Here is a 16318-nt window from a genome sequence, read left to right as displayed (position 1 = left end):
TGTTTTGAATAGTTTCTTGTTTCTATTCTCTAGAACTTTCTATTGCGAATAATAATATTTAAATTTTAAAAAATAAACGACGTATGAAATCGTTAAATAACGTTTGTTTGTAATTGAGTACAAACAAGCAGAATGGACTATCTGTGCCCTGCCCACCAAATCCCTCTTTCTAGCGTTGTATGTCCCTCTGGAGGGAGAAGGTATAATGAACCGTGCCTGTAACCAAAGACATGCATACATTTTTATATGGCTTTTTGAGCAAATACATTTTTAGTACATCAACGCATTTGGCTTGTTATAAAATAATCTATTATTACATATAGCTAGTTCCATTAACTATGTTTCTTATGAAATACCTATCTCAGCTCCTCCCAAAATAGATTAACATATGCTTCCCTTCCTGCTTAAAGGATCGACTAATTCTTCGAAACCTGTGCACCATTAGATTACAGCATGGTATAAAAAGCCTTCATTATTCACATGTATTCACCAAGCTCTTCAGAGGAAGAAGAACCCGACACCAGAAATGGAGAAGGTAGAGATAAGTATATAAAATTTTTATTATGAGACCTCGTGTTTTGAGTAAACTGTTTCATTGTTAAATCTGTTTGATTAATTAACTTGTTTCTTAATATCACCCAAAGCTACACAACGGCTATATGTGCAAATACGTCCCGAATTTAGCACTGTGGCTAATTCTTCAACTCTTCCTATTTGATCAAATTATGTGGTTTGTTTGTCATAGGCCCGGCATGGCCAGGTGGGTTAAGGCGTTCGACTCGTAATCTGAGGGTGTTTGGGTCGAATCCCCATCGCCCCAAACATCTCGCCCTTTCAGCCGTGGGGGCGTTATAATGTGATGGTCAATCACACTATTCGTTGGTAAAAGAGTAGTCCAACAGTTGGCGATGGGTGTTGATGACTAGCTGCCTTCCCTCTAGTCTTACACCGTAAAAGTAGGAAGGGCTAATTGTTTGTCACTGTTATATCGCTCGCATAACCCCATAATTCAAAACATCATGTTGCACCAACGGATTGCATATAATCTGAGTTTGAGTCCAGATACGCTTAACTCTCGGCCACGTCCGACTAATTTTATTGTTAACAATCATTAAGTTTTCTTATCAGTGCTTTTTTAACAATAATTTAGTTTGTAAATCAAGCAACGTTTTTACTTGTCGTTTCACTGTCACAATTATCCTATTTATTACAGTTGAAAATTTCGCGCACAAAACGAATCATTCAAATTTTACAATCAACTGTTGGAAAAATACATTATGTGTTCTGTACTGTTAGTAATGTTATGGATATTCGATAAAAGCCAAGTTTCACCTTTATTCCACCCTCGGGTATATTTTCTTTTTAAATACCCCTCTCTTACAAAGTTAGCTATAAATTTGAAAGTCTAACAATTGATATATCCGATCTTTCTTCTCCTACACAACAAAGAGAAATATGAAATACTTGCTTTCAGCTGTGTTGGAACGTAGTTACTTTGACAAATAACAACAAAGGAAAACGTTTCAAACATGTCTCTTACTGGAGCAGTGTAAAACAAAGATAATAGGTTTTACTTTGAATTTGTTTTATCGCTTCACCAAAACATGGCGAACTTATTTGAACTTCTGTCTCAGAAGTTCGTTAAATTTGGAGTTAAATTATGACTGTAGTTTAGGGTCACACTCTTACGTCAGTATTTTATAGCTATGGTAACGGGAAAACTTCATTTTAAAAACTGCTTTAGACTCGTTAAAAGAAGACTTTTTATGTATACTGAAGTTTTTGATCAAACTGCTTAAATAATCTTAATATTGTTTTATTCATTGCACTTTGAAACCAATACATTTCTAAAATAATTCTGCAGTTCCGCTGTATTTTGTTATTCACAGAACAAAAAACATATTTATTTTTACAACAAATTTAATATTTTTCCACGATATTCTTTATATTTTTGGGTTTGTTACAGTGATTATGGTACATAAAACTCTTTTTAACAATGGTATTAGATTGAATGAAAACTTCTAAAGAATAGTATTTGAATATAAAAATAACGTTTTAACAATAGCATTATATTATAAAAATAGCTTATTAACAATAGTACCAGATATCACAAAACAATTACAATGAAAACGCAGTCTTCAAACGCATTTTCTCAGTAAGAGATGAAATAAAAGGAACACATCTTAGGGGAAGTTTGCATTGCTGTTAGGCCTTTATGAACTTTGTTAATAATTTTAATAAAAACGTTATATTCTGGTAATTTTATCAATCATATTCTTATTTAAGACAAGACTAGACGCTCCTTGTTTGTTTCCTTATTTAGTTCCTTAGAAATGTTTGTATATAAAATAACTTACACAACGAACACATTGTTTAATACAATGTTATATTATTACTGATTAGATATTCAGAGGTTCAATTAATGGACACATAAATATAGAATCTCTTTTTTGTTATAGCTGCTAACAATCAGAAAGTTTGCGTGACAACAGATTTCCCTTAATAAAACAGTTCGAATGAAATGGACGAACAGTCCATGATATTATTCATTGAGTAATGGCTTAATTAACATAGTCAAAACTGCATGCATATTTCAAACTAGACAAGTGATATTTTATTTAGACATGGTTTGCACGTGTGATTTATATAATTTTAACTGTCTTGAACAGCTTTAAGTTATCAAGCATTTCGGTATTTTTTTTTAATGTTTACATAAATGTACGTGATGTGATTTCTATTTGAGAAACAAATATCTGACCAAGTGAAAAACACTCTATTTATATTAACAGATTTTAGAAGATACGTCTTTTATGTCTACACATTAATTCAATAGATAAGTTGTGTAACGAGTATTCATTGAAAAAATTAGCTTGTTGGTAGGTGTGAGTGAATCGAAAGTGGTATAAGACTGAAATTATCAAATAGTCCTAACAAAAGGAAGACAGTGAGCTGTTGGTGAGTTATTACTAGATTGTGATACTTTAAATCGCTTTAGTAATTTGTATTTTTCACTTTTATTTTTCTAGAAATTGTTTGGTATCGCTTTACTCTTAACTACTGTAGCCTCAGTTTTGGCCGCCGATACAAACGCCCCAATATGTCTTTGTGACGAGCCAGGAGTTCTAGGACGGACTCAGATCGTGACGACGGAGATTAAAGAGTAGGTCTTTGATTTTTAATTATTTCATTAATTGCTTCATAATTGTTTGACACTTGACAAGATTTTTCATTACTTCTTCAACCTGGTTAAAAAAATATTTTTAATTATATGGAGTTTTCTGTTACGAAACAAGATGGCAATTTTACTCTATTTCTACATATAGAACGTAAAGAACTTCCTATACTTTTGCTAGTTTACATTTAATATTTTAAAGTTCAAGGGAAGGTATATATTTAAAAGGGATCGGTAATTTCTGGAGGGTGTAGAAATACCTTTGGATCACCTTTCCGTTCCCTTCAAAGGTGAGCTGTATATCTGAATAAACCAAGTACAGCAAGGATCAAGAAAGTAATATTTCATAAAAAATATTAAAACTTCAGCTAACGAATGTGAATTAAAAATATTAAAAATTCAGCTAACGACTGTGAAGTAAAAATAAATTTTATTAACATTTAACATTTATAATATATTGAAACATTGTATTAACATTTAACATTTATAATTTATTGAAACATTTATTTCACAGTCAATTACTTTAAAATTCTGGTTATTATGTGAACACAATATTTCAGAAAATTCATGATGTTATGAAAGAATTAGATTAAATAAGTCTTAACAGAAATGAAGTGCTGGGAATGCTTCTGAAAAATAAAGGTTTTACCTTGTGAAAGCGCCCGGGTTATACAGTTTATATTTCACATTTTAAAAAAAAATTATCATTCACATTTAATAATATTTGTACATTCGTTAAGTTTCTTAAAACAACAAATCATTTATATATTTTTTTTTCTGTTAAAATAATAATTCGTTTAATATATTAGTAAGATCGAGAAAGCTGTCGAAGCTGTTGCACAAGAGAGTGGTGTATCAGGAAGAGGATTTTCTATATTTTCTCATCATCCTGTGTTCAGGGAATGTGGCAAATACGAGTGTCGAACCGTGAGGTAATCAGTTTTCTAACAGTAGACTAATTGAACCTGGACACACATGTAGCTTTATTTTAACTAATTGAACCTGGACACACATGTAGCTTTATTTTAACTAATTGAACCTGGACACACATGTAGCTTTATTTTAACTAATTGAACCTGGACACACATGTAGCTTTATTTTAACTAATTGAACCTGGACACACATGTAGCTTTATCTTAACTAATTGAACCTGGACACACATGTAGCTTTATTTTAAAAGGGTTTTTTATCTACAACTGCTAAGTGAACACGGATTAAAAGTGCCTTCATACGTATGTGGAGTTAGTTCAAATATACAATTTTACATTTCTCTCTGATTTATAATGAAGAGAGTATGGGGGGTGTTTTCTCATAGCAAAGTTCACCAAGAGGAATCGAACTTCTGATTTTAGTGTTGTAAGTCCATAGACTTAGCACTGTTCCAGCGAGGGACACGAAGAGAATATGTTCATATTAAATGTGGGCAATGGATAAAATTTAACATACTGTGGGAAATAAGATAATAAAATAAAAATATATATTACTAAAACTTGGTAACAATGTAAACAATACCACATGTTCGGCGGGGAAGGAAAAGACGTACGCTGAACCTTAGATCTTTGTGGTCTAAAACATAAGCTGAATTCAGACAAAGAAGGCAATGTTTCAAGTAAACAAAGATACACGATAGTTAAACAAAAAGTATTGTTTCTGGTCAAATTTTGAAAGTTAACTGTACTTGTATATGATTGGCTTCAGACCATTTTTTAGATGGTTTATATTTTCCTGTCGCATCTTAGGAGAATAGTTCAGTTTATAACATGGAATATTTTATAGTAATTTATATTATTGAATTTTTTCAATGTGTTTTTGTAGTATTTTCGGAGTCTTTCAACCAACGGTTTGAGAAACTAATGTAAACCTAGGAAATTGTTTCAAAAGTTTAGACTAACCCTTGATATTTTCTACTTATTCGTTTTTTTTATTATTAATTACAAGTTTGTATTGAGAAATACTCACTTTCATTTAACATTTCTCTAATTTAGGCCTGAACACAGCCGTTGCTATAACTTTCCCCCGTAAGTATATTTTTTCGTATAATTTTAAATAATATGTTCTGTATATAACTCTTAACAACTAATTCAATTTCTTCTAGGTAATAAAGTGTTTTTGATTCCTATCTTAAGAGTTATGTTTAAGTTGAAAATGGTTATAAGTTGGATATATTGTTTTCTACCATTATCATTAAGTCTTACTTTATAATTAATTTCTAAAAAAGCTAAGCACCCAAGTGAAAATACATAACATTAATTATAAAGAAACGTATAATATAACATGTGGTAATAAGGGAATTATACTAAACTATACCAAATCTAACCTTTCGACATAACATTGGTCTATCTTATCATGTTTATAAGTCGTTGTTTCTAATGTTAATATTATATTAGTATAATTTACTCAAGAAATGCACGTGCGTATAATTATATCTTTTATTTCTGTTACAATTTTACGTCAATTTTAGGTTTTACTGATATATATTCTAAAAAAACGCATAAATTATGACAAATATGCTAAATATATAAATAGACAGTTATCCATATTAGTCGAACCAAACACTCACTTACTTAACGACATTAAAAGTTTGAATTTACTTCGATCGATGAGAAAAAGTTTCAATTGTTTATTTTTGAATTTCGCGCAAAGCTACACGAGGGCTATCTGCGCTAGCCGTCCCTAATTTAGCAGTGTAAGACTAGAGGGAAGGCAGCTAGTCATCACCACCCACCGTCAACTCTTGAGTCACTCGTTTACGAACGAATAGTGGGATTGACCGTTACATTATAACGCCCTCATGGCTGAAAGGGCGAGCAGGTATGGTGCGACTGGAACTCGAACCCGCGACCCTCATATTACGAGTCGAACGCCTTCACCCACCTGGCCATGCCGGGCCAATGTTTTTAATATACATGCTTTAAAATGTATTAAACGCGAATGAGTCTAATTTGAATTAAATTAATAAAGTTATCAAATAAAAAGTAAAAATAGGGCTGAGCTTAAAACGTACGAACTATTGAATAAATACATAAAAACGTACGAACTATTGAATAAATACATAAAAACGTACGAACTATTGAATAAATACATAAAAACGTACGAACTATTGAATAAATACATAAAAACGTACGAACTATTGAATAAATACATAAAACGTACGAACTATTGAATAAATACATAAAAACGTACGAACTATTGAATAAATACATAAAAACGTACGAACTATTGAATAAATACATAAAACGTACGAACTATTGAATAAATACATAAAAACGTACGAACTATTGAATAAATACATAAAAACGTACGAACTATTGAATAAATACATAAAAACGTACGAACTATTGAATAAATACATAAAAACGTACGAACTATTGAATAAATACATAAAACGTACGAACTATTGAATAAATACATAAAAACGTACGAACTATTGAATAAATACATAAAAACGTACGAACTATTGAATAAATACATAAAAACGTACGAACTATTGAATAAATACATAAAAACGTACGAACTATTGAATAAATACATAAAAACGTGACGATGACACATTGTATGCAAAATATAAGCACTTATTTGATTCAATAAAGTTCTTTGATTAAGGCCAAGTTGAACAATCTAACTTTTTTGAGAAATGTTTTATTAGCATGTCTAGTTTTCCAAGTCTGTACGTAGAACTATAAGTTGGAGTTATCAGTTGAAATGAACTACCTTAACAAATAGTTAGTTTTAAGATAATATTGAGTTTTGTGGTTTGTTTCGAAATATTTCTATTAACGACATGTTTTTACTAGGTTTATTCATTTCAAGTCAGAATGCCCTGTTTCAACTCGAGACTGTGAGCCAGTATTTGGTTATACGGTAGCAGGAGAGTTTAGGGTTATTGTACAGGCTCCAAGGGCTGGGTTTAGACAGTGTGTGTGGCAACATAAGTGTCGGTAAGAGAAGAATATATGGTTATCTTAATTAAAGTTTTCTAATTTCATATTTAAAAAATATCGATGTTTGTTTGTTGTTAAGTACAATCATGGGTATCGAAACTCGATTCGTAGCGTTATAAACCCCACACTTGCCCTCAAACCCCAGAGATGGGGTTAAAATAGTAGATTTATTTCTAATAAGTCTTTATGGTGACGTGAATAGACTTTTGTTAAAGATGGTTACCTAAAAATGAATGCCTATGAAACGTGACAATTACACACAGGGGCACGTGTATAGTTTCTCAAATAGACCGTTCCTCGGAGGCATTATTACCACTAACCCCAAAATATCACATTCTAGTTGTGGAGAGAGATAGACAAACAAACATAACAAAAAGTGTGTGTGTGTGAATGATTCAGGAAAAAATTAATTTAAAAACAGAAACCATTTTTTTTTCTCCCTCTCACGTGACTGAATACTCTAATACGCCACCTATCATTACACATAATCACTACATTTTGCTAATATTCTGAATTTTAAAAGATGGAAGTATGGTTGTAACTTTGCCTTTTGTACAAACACAAATAAATAAGTACGGGTAGTATTTAATATAAAAATCAGAATGTGACAATATTTGGTTATAATTTAGCACTAATAACCAGATTACTACCTGAGCGACGTTTGGCATAAAAAACTTTACCCCTTCCCCTGAAAAAAAGTTTCATTCTTGTTTGTTTTGTTTTTTTTAATTTCGCACAAAGCTACTCGAGGGCTATCTGCGCGAGCCGTCCCTAATTTAACGGTATAAGACTAGAGGGAAGGCAGCTAGTCATTATCACCCACCGCCAACTCTTGGGCTACTCTTTTACCAACGAATAGTGGGATTGACCGCACATTATAACGCCCCCACGGCTGAAAGAGCGAGCATGTTTGATACGATCGGGATTCGAACCGGCGGATTACAAATCGAACGCTTTAACCCACATGGCCATGCAGGGCCGTTTTATTCTTTCAGAGAAATTAAATATTTCTTTTTGAGGTTTTTTTTTCTTGACTATTACAATAAAGGTTGTATAAGAGAGAACGTCAAATGTTTTATTTACTTTCTTAGATTCGGTAGTAACAGCTGTGGTTATAATGGGAGGTGTACTCAGCAGAGGTCAGTGGTTCGTTTGGTGACCTACAACTTGGAGAAAGACGGTTTCTTGTGTGAAAGCTTCCGAACATGCTGTGGTTGTCCTTGTCGTAGTTTTTAAGCCTAACTCATGGGTTTTAGTTCTTAAGTCTAACTCATTAAGACTAAATTGTTAAGCCAAACTCATGAGTTTAGACACAAGGATTATTCAGTACTATCTTTGCAAATATTACTTTTTGATTGTTAGTTTCGACAAATTAACGATGCTTGTTCAAATTTTAAAACATTCTAAACTACAGAACTAACATTCAGTAAAATATAATTTGATTTCGTAATTACAATAAGAACGTAACATGTATTGTTATCACCTTCTCCATCCAATCATTTTTTATACTCTGTATGAATAAAATAATGTATGGAATGTACTTTGTACAATAAAGTTAAATATATATCTATGCCAATTATGGTCTGTGAAATTTGTAATTTGCTTATTTTCAAGTTTCCAACTCGGAATTAAAAACACCATAACAATAAATATATATCTACTTACATCAGCTTTTCAATTGTTTATCGTAATACAATACAGAACACACGATGTTCAACATATTGTTTAAAATTATTAAAATATTTGGATGTCAAGTTTATCACGTGATGTACATAGATATGTTTATCCTTCACATATGTGTTATTTTTTACGGAAAATCAGAACATTCTCAATAATGGCAGTGTTTTAAGGCCAATCTACTATTAATTAAGCTATCTGGACTGAATCATCCACTTTGCTATCTTAAATTTGAAGATTCCCTACATCTATAAAGGTTTATCCTGAGTCCACAACACAATATCGTACCAACCAGCACGCGCACAGTTATCCATCTCATATGATATTCCGGATTGTACCAACCAGTAACTTCGAACCATCACGACAAGTTGGAATGTTAAGTAACGTACACTTACAAGGGTTTTAACTCATCGCCTTTAGCTCACGTCTTTACATGAAACTAATACTTTACTAACTGAGTTGTCAGGATTCAAACAACGAACAGTATATATAGGGTTGAGTACATTACATACGAAAAATGTGGGACGTGTAATTCGATAAGTCACATGACAACCAAATTATTTGGCGTTGTGTGAATAGTGTGATGCGGTCGAATTCATAAATATGTGTATTAACTAGAGGAGCCAGGACTACTGTAAAAAGCACCTGCAACATTTCGTATCTCGTCTTCTCAGATAAGGATTCACAAACATAAGGATTCGTGAAAAATACATCCACGACTTGAAGATAACAGTTGGCAACATAATTAAGAAAGATCTTATGTGTAAAAGCGACTCAAGTTCCGAGTGCGTGTACACAGCCTGCTTCCACAACACGTTCTTTTCAACTGTTGCAAACCTCAAGCAGTTGAGAAATGAAACTAGTATTTAGGTCGTTCATTACAAAAATATACAAGTCAAGTTGTTAGATGACGGACTGTTTAACCACCAGTTTTGTATACTGGGCGAATTATAAAATACTGAGATTAAGAATTATGTGCTTTGTACCTGACAATTTAACAACAAAATTTTTGTCAACAAACCTACTCTGTTCGGCTCTTCTATAAATGTATGGTCATTAAATAAAACATGAATAACAAAATGAACTGTAACGACATGGTGAGGCTGTAAGTTTGTTTTAATATCCTTAACGTAACATTTAATGTAATCATATACTCTTCTCATACAGTTTACCTTACACGAAAGCTATCTGCGCTAGCGGTCCCTAATTTAACTGTGTAAGACAAGAGGGAAGGCATCTAGTCATCACCACCCACCGCCAACTATTGGGCTACTCTTTTACCAACGAGTAGTGGGATTGACTGTCACATTATAACGCCCTCAAGGCTGAAAGGGCGAACATGTTTGGTGTGACTGGGATTCGAACCCGCGACCCTCAGATTGCGAATCGAACGCCTTAACCCTCTTGGCCATGCTGGGCCCCTCACACTTTGGAATTGTATTTGTCCTCATTGATTTTGTTATCTCGTGTACAAATGAAATAAGAAACTTATGTTTTAGCGACTGGCTCACAGAGCGGAACTAGTTTTACTTTGCTTTTCTTGAAATTTAAAAACCTTTTCATAAAAATAGAAACATTAAAAGCCAATTTTTGGTGTAATTATGACATTTCTTTCGTAAATTGTAAGCGTAAAAAAACGTTTGTACAATACCTGAGTGAACCGTATCATTAAAGCCTGATTAAAACTCGGCAGTACAGTGAATCTCCCTTACACTACATTGTTATCTCTAATTGCCGAAGAGAATTATTTTCAGGTTAAGAGGAAACAAAATAAAATATTCCAAACTTGAAACAACTAATTACTTAAAGAACTGTATAACTCAAGAAATTGTCTTTTTCAGTCGAATTCATTAAGCCTAAAACCTCTTCAAATAATCAGCAATCGTTTCTCCAATAACTGACTAATTTATTTATTATGGTGCATGTTTGCTTATAAGTGCATAGCTACTCACTGATGTGTGTAGTACATTGCAGGAATCAAAACTCAGTTTTTAGCGTTTTGAAAGCGATAAAAAATGTATTGAAGTATTTCATGTGAAAGATGATTTAAAATAGTACTTAGTTGATTATTAATTAAACACATTTTGTCAAAGTAAGCTTACCACACAGATCTCAACCATCAAAGTAGCTAACAGACCCCCCTCCAGTGTCTCAGCGGTATATCTGCGGACTTACAACACTGAAATCCGGGTTTTGATACCCGTGGTGAGCAGAGCACAGATATCCTAGTATACAGCTTTGTGCTAAATTCAAAGCTAACAGACCAATGACTCGAATTTTACCTATTAAACAGATGGACAGACATTAATGGTGTATACAAATGCATAGGAAAATTGAAACTAAAGTGATTTATACTGAATAATTAGTCAGGTTCACTTCGTATTAAAGACATTTGGACAAATTAAAATATTTCTGTTTGTTCTATATGGTTTCCATAAGATGTAAAAGTTGATAAGAGGAAAACAAAAGTAATAATGATATTTAAAATTATTCTAACCAATATATGAATGATATTAATGTTAATAAACAATGAAACCAGTAACTAGTTACAATAATGTTTAATCCCAACTATTCCATTTGATATCTGTAGAGCTTACTGTTAGATGAAACCATTGTAGTGATAAAAATATAAATTGAAACTGACCAGAGAGACGCACACACTAAAAACGTTAAAAAAAAACACTTAATAAAAACGTTTTAAACTTAGGCTATTTATGTTATTCAATTATTATTCTTGTCGTGTTATATTTTTAAACAACTGGTTGTATTGTCGTTATAACTATACTGAATAAATACAAGATTTCCTTTCATTTAATAATGTTCCCTACTTTTAACATATTTTTAAACAACTGGTTGTATTGTCGTTATAACTATACTGAATAAATACAAGATTTCCTTTCATTTAATAATGTTCCCTACTTTTAACATAAAATTTTGAAATCTACTATTTGATGATAAATCTGGATTCTGAATTAGTTTGTCTCGTTACAGGAGCACAGAGTAGTAAACTGTGCATGTTAGCTAGAATTATTTTCTGTTGGAGCCCACGCTTTAATTTCTATTCTTTTATCATTCGCTAATTATTATTTATCACATCAATCAAATATTCTTTTAAAAATAATTGGACTGGCGTTGCCTAATGTTTAGACTCTTAGAATCACAACTTGGAGGTCGCGAGATCAAACCCCGTCGCTGAACATGCTCGACCTTTCGGCTGTGAAAATTTTATAATGTGACGATCAGTCCAACTTTTCATTAGCACAAATGTTCGTAGTGTTTACTAGCTGCCTTTCGTTATGTCTTCAAGTTCTAAATTACGGACGGCTAGCCTAATTAGTCACCGTGTAGTTTGACGTACAATTCATTAACCAAACAAACTGAATATAATTAAGAAACAATGTTTTAAATTCCATCCACAAAAATACATTTGAAACACTCAAAAGGCGCCGTAATATATTAACCTACCAATATAGTCTGTATAGGTAACATTTCTTGCATCAATATTACAAAATGTTTTGAATATCACCTAAAGGAATGGGGCCAGTAGTGGCCTGTCAGTTATCGTTCTTGGACTGCAGGGCATAGGTTGGGTGACTGTTGCTATAAAAAGATGCTCCGCAGTTTGAGGTCAGTGTGCTCCACAACAGCAACAGCCAAACCTTGTTAATCGATCACACACGATTAGTCCATACGTGCTGTTGGTTGGCTGCCTTCCCTTTTGTCTAAATTTCAAAATTAGTTTTTTTCTCTAGATTTGAGAAAAATACCGAAAAGAAACCGTAAACGAACATATTAACAATTTGTTCAATTATGGCTTTCTTAATATTCACGACTTTTCATTTTTTATTGTGTTCATTTTCTTTTTCCCAATATTTTTGCAACAACAAATATTTCATATTGTCCCCCAGTATTGTTGCAACAAAAATTTTTCATATTGTCCCCAGTATTGTTGCAACAAAAATATTTCATATTGTCCCCAGTATTGTTGCAACAAAATATTTCATATTGTCCCCAGTATTGTTGCAACAAAAATATTTCATATTGTCTCCCAGTATTGCTGCAACAAAAATATTTCATATTGTCCCCAGTATTGTTGCAACAAAATATTTCATATTGTCCCCAGTATTGTTGCAAGAAAAATATTTCATATTGTCTCCCAGTATTGCTGCAACAAAAATATTTCATATTGTCCCCCAGTATTGTTGCAACAACAAATATTTCATATTGTCCCCCAGTATTGTTGCAACAAAAATATTTCATATTGTCCCCAGTATTGTTGCAACAAAAATATTTCATGTCTCCCAGTATTGCTGCAACAAAAATATTTCATATTGTCCCCAGTATTGTTGCAACAAAATATTTCATATTGCCCCCAGTATTGTTGCAACAAAAATATTTCATATTGTCCCCAGTATTGTTGCAACAAAAATATTTCATATTGTATCCCAGTGTTTCTGCAACAAAAATATTTCATATTGTCCCCAAGTGTTGCTGCAACAAAAATATTTCATATCATCCTTTTGCTTCTTAAGGTCTATGAAGAATAAATTTACGTTCAAAATTCATAAATTCTTGCAATCCATTCTCTTACTTTCAGCAGTTCTATTTCATTAAAAAATAAATTCGGGTTAAAAGAAAAACCCATAGGTCTCACTTGCTGAATAATTTCTATCCTCACCTAACTAGGGACCAACGAAAAAAACGTAACCAGTTGCAAGACATGAATTATGGGATTTTTAGATTCTCTCCTTGTGTATGTATGTGTGTGTTTTCTTTTAGCAAAGCCACATCGGGCTATTTGCTGAACCAACCAACGGGAATCGAACCCGTGATTTTAGCGTTATTATTCTATAGACTTACCGCTTTACGAGCTTGGAGCGGGAGCGTCTTCCCCCTCTTAAATATTCTCTCTCAGTTAAGTAAGTGGGTCTTAAAACTAATAAACAAAATCCATTTAAATCCAAATAGTTGAAAGGATTATTTAAGATTTGTTTACTCCTTGTGATATCAATGTCATTTTTTTCATGGGTATCTAAATATGTTTTTATTTATTTCTAACGGTTGCGAAAGAACATGTGTTTAAGATAGAATAACTTGTGAGAAGGAAACACGGAAAGAAAGATATAAATAAAGTTCAATGAGAACTACAACGTAGATTTGCTTAAAATAAAGTTAATTATTTCACTGTTGTTTAAGATTTGCATTCAACAATTAAGAACTTTCGTGATATAAAATATAACTTTTTCATTTTCGTAATTTTAAAACTTGCAACATAACTGTTGGTTTACGCAGGATGTATAATTTACGACACTTTAATCAACCAAAAAAGCATAAAAATACTTTATTTATGACTTAAAAATTTACTATGGATAATTAATACCTATATAGACAATTTTAATGGGAAAACAGACAATGTTACTATCGTAAATCCTATACACCATTAATTATCTTTGAATTAAGAGATAATAAAAGTAAGTTCCTTTTAAGCATATACTGGTAGTAAGTTTAATTGTTTGTTTTGAATTTCGCGCAAAGCTACTCGAGGGCTATCTACGCTAGCCGTCCCTTATTTAGCAGTGTAAGACCAGAGGGAAAGCAGCTAGTCATCGCCACCCACCTCCAACTCTTGAGCTACTCTTTTACCAACGAATAGTGGGATTGACCGCCACATTATAACACTCCCACGGCTCAAGGGGCGAGCGTGGTTGGTTCGACTGGGATTCGAACCCTCAACTCTCAGATTTTTTTTAACTATATAGCATATGTTAAACCATTCTAATCTGTTCTGTTTCAACTTCTTTGTTTTAATTATATCATTCACCAACAGACCTATCGAGTTGACATTAACATTCTGGTCATTATTTGTTGAGTACATGTTAGAACAAACAATATTTTCCGAAGGATTGAACCCCACCAAAATACTCATATTCTTACACTATATACCATCCATTTTATTGCCAGTCTCCGTTTGTAAATGAATCGTGTATTGAGTGTTATCATAAACATCCTTCCGTGCAAGTTTGGATGCACAAACAGCTCCGATATGGCTGAACAAGAAAGAAAGGCCACCTTTCCACTGTCCTGTCCACGAAGATTTACTGTATCCGGTCATCCATCAAGAAACAGTCTTTGGGTGGAACGTTACTTGCCTTTCACTCGATTTCTTTCTTTTATCGAAAACCGTCTTCTAAGTCTGGGTTCAGTAATCAATAGAGTGTTTGCCCCTCTGCTGAAAAGTGAGATATTGAAGTGTTATTTCTATACATCTCACGTAGTATTTATTAAATCAAAGCTCCAGACATCAGGCCATTTTAAAAATGGTTTTAAAAATGATTTTTCCAAACTATATCTTTGTATAATAATTTTAGAATTTAGTCTAGCAGAACTTAATGCATTCAGGCAGTCATAAGATAGTTAAAACTTAAGTAGTTTAAAACTGTTAGAATAAGATTACAATTCGTCAGAATCAGAGTTATCAAATCTGGCCAACGTCATGTGCAAAAGCTCATGCACTTTCGAAATCTGAGTACAGTTAGCTGGTTGTTTTGGTAAATAGTGAATAGCGCAAGGCTAGACAAGGGGTATCTACTTTAGTCGTTCATAATTTTTAACTAATAGACTAAAGGACGCTAACCCTTGAGTTACTCTAATCAAATTATGAGAGATGACTGTCGTTCTTATATCGCATCCACTGCACCAAAATGCGGGGAGCGAGTTTGGCAGCAAACACTCGATCCCTGAGATCCACAGTCTGTTGCACTAATAACAAGGCCAAACCCGGTTCACCTCTGAATTTGGGGTTAAAACCCATCAGATTTATAATATCTAGCCATCGTTCCACGATAAATTTTATTTGTTTTCAAACTTCAACTGTGCGTGACATTCAGCAAAACCATCACTTGTAACTTAATGTCATATGCAAAACATGTACAATTCGCTGATACTATAGTAAATATATTTCCGAAAAAAAAGCAAATAAAATAAGCACATTTATTTATAGGATTACGTTTGGTTACTAACTCTTTTAAGATAATGAATATACTTATTGTAAAATCTGGAAAATGTTGCTGAAGCTATTCACGTATATCATTTTTTCTGTGAGCTGATCCGGCCTGGCCAGGTGTCGCTCGACTCGTAAACTGAGGTTCGTGGGTTCGAACCCTAATTCTATCAAACATGCTTGCCCTTGAGCCGCGAGGGCCGTTATAATTTAACGTTCAATTCTACTATTCGTTGCTAGAAGGGTTGCACTACAGTTGGCGGTGAGTAGTGATAACTAGTTGTCTTTCCTCTTGTCTTAAACTGCTAAATTAACTGCGCAGAGAGCCTTCCACACATGTCTTTCTGGGCCGACATGGCCAGGTTGTTTGGTTTGTTTTGAATTTTCGCGCGAAGCTACACGAGGGCTATCTGCGCTAGCCGTCCCTAATTTTGCAATGTAAGACAAGTGGGAAGGCAGCTAGTCGTCGACACCAAGCGTCAACTCTTAAGCTACTCTTTTACCAATGAATAGTGGGATTGACCGTGA

The 16318-nt window shown here is 33.1% G+C and overlaps 1 protein-coding gene across 2 annotated transcripts; it reads left to right on the top strand.

Annotated features, from left to right (window-relative positions):
* Positions 1 to 392: 392 nt before the first annotated feature.
* On the top strand, positions 393 to 8689 carry LOC143231661 (coagulogen). 2 transcript variants are annotated; one of them, XM_076466232.1, is made up of 6 exons: positions 393 to 535; positions 3027 to 3160; positions 3982 to 4104; positions 5158 to 5190; positions 6967 to 7110; positions 8205 to 8689. In XM_076466232.1, the coding sequence occupies exons 1-6, from the start codon at positions 527 to 529 to the stop codon at positions 8347 to 8349; spliced, it is 588 nt and encodes a 195-aa protein (XP_076322347.1). In that variant the 5' UTR covers positions 393 to 526; the 3' UTR covers positions 8350 to 8689. The 2 variants fall into 2 exon arrangements, with proteins under 2 accessions (XP_076322347.1, XP_076322348.1); XM_076466233.1 differs by lacking the exon at positions 5158 to 5190.
* The last annotated feature ends 7629 nt before the right edge of the window (positions 8690 to 16318 follow it).

Source organism: Tachypleus tridentatus, chromosome 11, assembly GCF_004210375.1.
Source record: "Tachypleus tridentatus isolate NWPU-2018 chromosome 11, ASM421037v1, whole genome shotgun sequence".
NCBI lineage: Eukaryota > Metazoa > Arthropoda > Merostomata > Xiphosura > Limulidae > Tachypleus > Tachypleus tridentatus.
Note: the sequence above shows the minus strand (reverse complement) of the source record. Positions and strands in the feature narration are given on the sequence as shown.

What these genes read in the sequence shown, in the direction of transcription:
- LOC143231661 (XM_076466232.1), top strand. An exon ending in GTGACGACGGAGATTAAAGA is followed by an intron (nt 3,161 to 3,981) that starts GTAGGTCTTTGA and finishes TTAATATATTAG; the next exon opens with TAAGATCGAGAAAGCTGTCG. An exon ending in GTGTGGCAACATAAGTGTCG is followed by an intron (nt 7,111 to 8,204) that starts GTAAGAGAAGAA and finishes TTACTTTCTTAG; the next exon opens with ATTCGGTAGTAACAGCTGTG.